The sequence below is a fragment of the Candoia aspera genome, chromosome 4 (assembly GCF_035149785.1).
Source record: "Candoia aspera isolate rCanAsp1 chromosome 4, rCanAsp1.hap2, whole genome shotgun sequence".
In the NCBI taxonomy this organism is placed as follows: domain Eukaryota; kingdom Metazoa; phylum Chordata; class Lepidosauria; order Squamata; family Boidae; genus Candoia; species Candoia aspera.
Window position 1 is genome coordinate 112,361,911 of NC_086156.1, and position 6,504 is coordinate 112,368,414.

At 41.9% G+C, this 6,504-nt stretch overlaps 1 gene segment (V, D, J or C); it reads left to right on the top strand.

Moving 5' to 3' along the window:
- Window positions 1–2,145: 2,145 nt before the first annotated feature.
- On the top strand, window positions 2,146–6,184 carry LOC134495869 (Ig heavy chain V region 914-like; the record flags this gene model as incomplete). The annotated part of the segment is given in 2 exon segments: window positions 2,146–2,191; window positions 5,805–6,184. Coding segments are annotated over 2 exon segments (426 nt in total), but the record flags the coding sequence as incomplete, so codon positions are not given.
- Window positions 6,185–6,504: the final 320 nt, after the last annotated feature.

Sequence of the window (6,504 nt, forward strand, 5' to 3'; positions counted from 1 at the left end):
AACTGAAGACGAAGGGAACCTCTGCCTCTACAATTAGAACAGACTGGTAATGGTACCTGGTATTGGGAGCCCTTGCACACAATACCGTATCTGACGATCACTGAAATAATACCTGTGGTTGTCCCTTTGAACTTGCCTACTTCTCCAGCAGCTTCCATGAGGATAAAATAGAAATTATAGTAAACATTTGCGATGAAGAGTCCTTTGTTCATTTTCCTCCAGCAGGCTAAATTGCTCAGCCTCTCCATGACTTCTCTCTTGCCCACATAGCAGCAACCTCTTGGTGAAATATGAAAGAGGCTCACAAAATCTGCCTGAATTAAAAGGGGCCCATCCAAGCAAATATGTAAAATTTAAGCCATGGAAAAGGAATTATCCAAGAAGAACTCCTACAGTTTCAAACAAACTTTTATGGAGGGTTCATTCTAACTTCATTATCCAGGGAGCCATGATTTGTGGTCCTCTCTACGAAGCAACACTCTCTGCTCCATACAGATTAAGGATGAAATGCCTGCTTCCCTCACTGTTTCATGCTTCTCAGCTATACAGAATTTCTCAACAGCAGGGACCATAAGGATTATTCTGCTCTCAATAAAAACTCAAAACTAGTGCAGACCAGACTTTGACAGATGATCAACGCTGCCATCCTGTGTGCCTAGAGGGAACCTGGGATGAGGGAGGGACAGGGCAGCCTCTGTTCAGCACGGGCAGAGCAGTCTCCTTTGGTGGCTGGTCTGCAGACAGGACCTGGATGGCCACCTCTTAAGGACGGTTTCTATTAGATGAGCTAGAAGGTTTTTCCTAACCAATTCTTTCTATAAATTTATGAGATTTAAGAGAAAAGAGAAGACAACCCCCCATCTCCAGAAAATACAATCCCGCAGAAAGTAACCCATTGAAAGGAATTTCCTACAATATAATGGAAGATCAGGTTCAGATTTCTCCCTAAACCTGTTTAGATCTCCTGGAGATCCTTCATTTCATCTTAGCCATAATTCATAGTTTAATGCAAGAATCTCCTGGGAAAATTAAGTAGATGTCTCCCCTCCTCCCATTTTACAGCAGGGGGCAGTGTTGTCACACTGAATGTGCTTTCCCCATGTGTGGGGTGGGGGTGGGGCAAAGGAATAAAGCAATTGTCTGCAGACTTTGTCTCATTTTGGAGGCAAGATTTTATTTACTCTTATTTTCCTAAGAGATCACTGAAAAATCACAAGGAAAAGCCACATCTCGAGAAGCCGCAGTGTTCACTCTGGCCATGTCTGAGTTGACAAGAGATGGGCGCTGCTAAATAAGGAGCAAACAGAATTCTTTGGAAAACAGTGATTGATTTCTGTTTCTCACTCACAAGGAGAGTGTATTTGGTCAGGTTAATATTAATGTGAGAGTTGCCATTATTATTATTTCAATAGCTATGGCTGCCCATCTTGCAGAATCAACCTTGGCAGCTAGAAACCAATGAAATCACCATAAAAAACTAGTCACCACCATCACCACCCCCAGTATCAAAAATCCATCCAACTGCTGAGTGAAAACCAAGCTAATAGAACAAAAAAGACTCCACAGGGTCCAGCTGTTTCTAATTTGCCTGTGAGTTCTTTGATTATGATTTTGCAACCTGGACATGTAAGGGCAATTCCACTCTGCCTTCCAAATTGTGCCTTATGGCTTGATCTACATTCCTTTGTTTTGGGTTTCTTCAAAGAACATGGTCAAGGGAAGAACTGTGGAGCAAAGATCCTGGACTCAGAGGTGGCCTTTTTTCATGTTCAGTCTCTGACAGGGCTGTTTAAATTATTTTCAGCACATGCTTTATTTTTCTCGTCTTTAAACGCTTTCCCCAACAAAGTTCTCTAGTTCTCTCCTTTTGGTATGCCCTGATAATAACAATAAGAAAAGTCTTGCTTAATTGTTCGGAGATGTTTCCATCCATTCAAATTCATATGTGAAATCTGTGTGTAAAGAAATCAAACCCCAATGCCCCGAGGGGCTCTTTTATCCAGAGCGATACGTAAATCAGGACACCATTTCCCCTTTAAAGGAGCCCCACGGTTTCCCCTTCATGCTACCCCCACCAGCACAAAGGTTGCACCCTTTCCTGAATCCTGTCCTGTATTTCCCCTTTGTTCATTAGCAGGGGCAAAAATGATCCTGTGGCTAAACCTGGTGTCCTTAGTAGTAGTCCTCAGAGGTAATTCTGACCTCTCTAAAGAATTTGCTTCAATTTGCTGTTCTTGTCAACAGGAGGTTTCACCGAAACACGTTTCTTTGTAGGTTTCCAGTCAGAGTCCCAACTGGTGGAGTCTGGAGGGGACATGAGGAGGCCTGGAGAGTCCCTTCGTCTCTCCTGCCAAGGCTCTGGGTTCACCTTCAGCAGTCTTGGATGAGCTGGGTGAGACAGGCTTGTTGCTGAGCAGGAAACTGGCCCTGAAGTATTAGTATAAAAACTCCAGTTGTCATATGTTCTGCTGCTTTGGGGGGATCATTTGAGCCTGAGAAAATCAAATTGGGAATAGTTTAAAAAGAACCCATGACAGGTTAAAGAAGGAAATATTAGGGCAAGAGAATGTACTAGGAAGCTTTTTGTTTTTTTTAATAAAAATGTTAAAATTTCTTGAGAGTACAAATAGGGACTCATTACCTACATTTCTTCCTTGATGAATATTTCAGTTCATTTCCCATTTGGTTCTCTGAATACCGCCATCTCTCCTCAGTTAATTTTTTTTCTATATGTTGCTCATTTGTCATCCCTTCTATATTAATAGATACTAAATTCCATTAATCCTGACACTCGCTCCCCACCGCCAGGGTAGAACCAAGAAACCAAAATTTGGGAATTGCAGAGACCCTCTCCCAGAGGCCTCCTGGATCCATTGAGTTTGGACTCTCTTCCTGCCTTTGGTAGCTGCCTGGAAGTTCCTGCTGCCACCCCGTCCCCACCCAGGGATGCCTCGACCTGCCATCCTCCCCACTAACTTCCGGGTGGGGGGAAGATTGGAATTGCTCAGCCTCTTTGCTCTATAGGGAAATTAAATGGAAAATAAATATTAAAATAACTCCTATGGTCTCACCTTCTTGTTTTCGATCTGTGATGAAGGAAATTCAGCCCCTCAACTTCCAGGTTGCAATCCTAGAATTATATTTAATCAAATGTAGCCCTGCTCTTTATCCCAGGTACGAATAATTCAATATGCCTTTCTTGACTCCTATAAGGACTTGCCAAAAATCTCAAAATTCTATAAAAAAAATGCATATTATTTTTATGGATAGTGTATCTCCTTTATCCAAAATGATATATAAATTCAGGGATGATAGAAGATTGTCCCTTAGTTTTCATGCATTCCTTGCATTCCAATTGGGAGAAGGCAAAGTTATTATCTTTCTCAGCTATTTGGAAAAAGGTTGGTTATAAACAGATTTCTTGACTCTGCGACGTGCGGACCTTCAACAAATGTGCTATGAATATAATTCTCAATAGCTTAGTCTACATCATATGATCTTTTCTGGCAAAATGTCCACAGATGCTCTTCAAGTGAGGTGGGTGTTGATGAAAACTGAAATATAAATGAATAAAATGTCTAGTTTCATTGACACTCCATATTTATAGAAAAATCCCTCCTACTTTTTCTTTTGAAATCACCTATGACTTCCCACTCTGTCTCTGAAGTAGCTACTAAATAATTCTTGGTTGGTGCTAGCCAATCTTAGTGACATGATTTGACATATAAAAAAAATACTCTGTTTATTTCCTCCAATGTCCTGACTCCTATAAGAACTGGCCCCTAATATGAAAACAGTTTCAAAGAAATAACACATGTGAATGGAGAGAGCGAGTATTTTCTCTGAGGACATTTGTAAATTAAGGGAATATTCTCCTCTCCTCTCCTCTGCTCTCCTCTACCCTCTCTCTTGAGTGAAATATACCTTCAAGGAAAGGTGGATGGTCAATGCACTGAGTGCCTCTTTTATCCTGAGGACTGTATATTCAGTGAAAGCTTCTGCTTTAATTGAACGATACAAAATGGCCAAAAGGGGTCCGGTGAATGGAGAGATGGAGTTTATGTTAAAAAAGTGGGATACAGTTTGAAGAAATAAAGAAAAATAAAAAGAGGATAAAATTATGTTTTCCTCTAAGTCTCACCTTTAGCAAAATATTTTGCAAATGAATGGTAGAAGAAGGACAAGAGGTGTAAAGAATTATTCTCCTCTCAGAGAGAATACAGAACTGGTACAGAGCAGATTTTGACCAATGATAAGCCCTTCCAACCCGGTCTGCCTGGAGTAAAAGGAGTGAGGGAAGAACGAGGGGGAGCTGCTTCAATCTGGCTAGAAGAGTCTCTTTTGGTTGGAGGTCTGCAGAGAGGGTCTGGCTCCCCACCAGTCAGGGATGGTTTGTACTAGACGACTGAGATGGTGCTTCCCAACTCGTTTTCACACGATTTCATGATATTTAGGAGAAAAAATAAGAATACACGACCTCAGGAAAATACAGTATCTCATAGAATTACCCATCAAAAGGAATTTCCTGTCATATAACAAAAGTGAGGTTTTTGATTACTCCCTAGTGCAGATTAACTTTCCTGGAGCTCTTTCATTTCTTTTGAGCCCTAATTACCATTTCTTAATGCAAGAATCTCTTTGGAAAGTTAAGTAGATGCCTCCCCTCCTCACGTTTTCCACCAGGGGGCAGTGTTGCCACACAGAATCGCTTTGCATTTGTGTGGGGTGGGGGTGGGGGTGGGGGAGGGGAACCAAGGAAGGGTCTGCAGGCCTTGTCTCACTTCGGAGGCATCATTACATTTACTCTCATTTTCCTGAGAGACCACTGAAGGCAATTCAAAGAAATTTAACATCCCAAGATATTACATTTCTCACCATGAAGCCACATCTGAGTTGAGAACAGATTTGCTTTGCTAAATATAGAACAAACTGAATTGTTTTCAAAATGCAAAGTCATTTATTTGTGTTTGTCAGTCCATGGACTAATTGTAGGAGAGGCATTTTTATTAGTATTTGTATGAATCAACTCTGGGCAGCTAATAACACATAAGAAGACCCTACAAAATGGGAAACAACCCCCCCCCCCCCCAATATACAGTATGTATTCCATGCCAAGTGAAAAACCAAACTAATCAGGAACAACCTACAGGCTTCAAATATATTTACTTTTTTTAATTCCAACTTTCAGACTTCAAAGTTTATGTAAAATTGATATGTGGCCTATTAATTGGGCCTCATGGCTTGGTCTGCATTGATTTAATTTTGGTTTCTTCCAAAGAACGTGGTCAAGGGAACAACTGTGGAGCAACCATTTTGAACTCCGATGTGCCTTCCTCATTATTTCCAGACTGTAGCATGGCTATTGGAGGAAATTTCTATCCCTTATTTCTTTCTGTCACCTCAAAACCCTTACATTAAGTGAGGAGCTTCAATTATTCCAGTGTAAAGCTGCCCTTTCATCTATGTCCCATGTGTGGAAGGTGTGTTGAACTAAATCTATACCTCAAAGCCCCGAGGGGCTCTTTTATGCTGAGCGATATGTAAATCAGGCCACAATTTCCACTTTAAAGGAGCCCCAGGGTGTCTCTTTTCAGGCTACTCCCACCAACACAAAGTTTGTGCCCTTTCCTGAATCCTTTCCTGTCAAGTCCCCTCTATTCTTTAACGGGAGCAAAAATGATCCTGTGGCTGAATTTGGTTTCCTTCCTAGCAGTCCTCAGAGGTAATTGTTTGCCTCCTATTCTGGTTCTTTCCATTTTAATTCTGGCATAAAGGAGAGCTCATTAAAACAAATTTTATTTTAGGTGTCCTGTCAGAGGCCCAGTTGGTGGAGTCCGGAGGGGACGTGAGAAGGCCTGGAGAGTCCCTCCGTCTCTCCTGCCAAGGCTCCGGATTCACGTTCAGCAGCTACTGGATGCACTGGGTGCGACAGGCTCCAGGGAAAGGACTGGAATGGGTGGCAGGGATAAGCACTGGTTCCACTACTTACTACTCGGACAAAGTCAAGGGACGCTTCACCATCTCCAGGGACAATTCCAAAAGCCAAGTCTATCTGCAAATGAACAGCCTGAAACTGGAGGACTCGGCGGTCTATTACTGTGCGGGAGACACAGTGGGAGGAAGTGAGTCTGAAGCCTGGCAAAAACCTTCCCTTCCTCAGAGCAGCTCTGCAAGTCAGCTCAGCCCCAGAAGGCTGCATTTTCCCAGGAGACTTGAGAGGGAGCTGAGAAAGCTGCCTGAGTGCCAAGAGGAAGGAAGAGCCGATCTTGGCCTGGGCATTCTGGGATCTGTTCTCCTTTTGGATAGGAAGAAAATGGCAAATCTCAGTACAGAATATAAATTGAATAGTTTATTTTCTTTTTTTTTAATCCTCCTGAAAGACAGCAAAGGGAAATTGTTCTCAAGTTCTGCTCTCAAAAAGTATCAGGAAATACAGAATTGATTCAGTAATTAGAACTCTTCATTCTTTTATTGGTTTTGAAGTTCAACCCTCATTTACTCTTT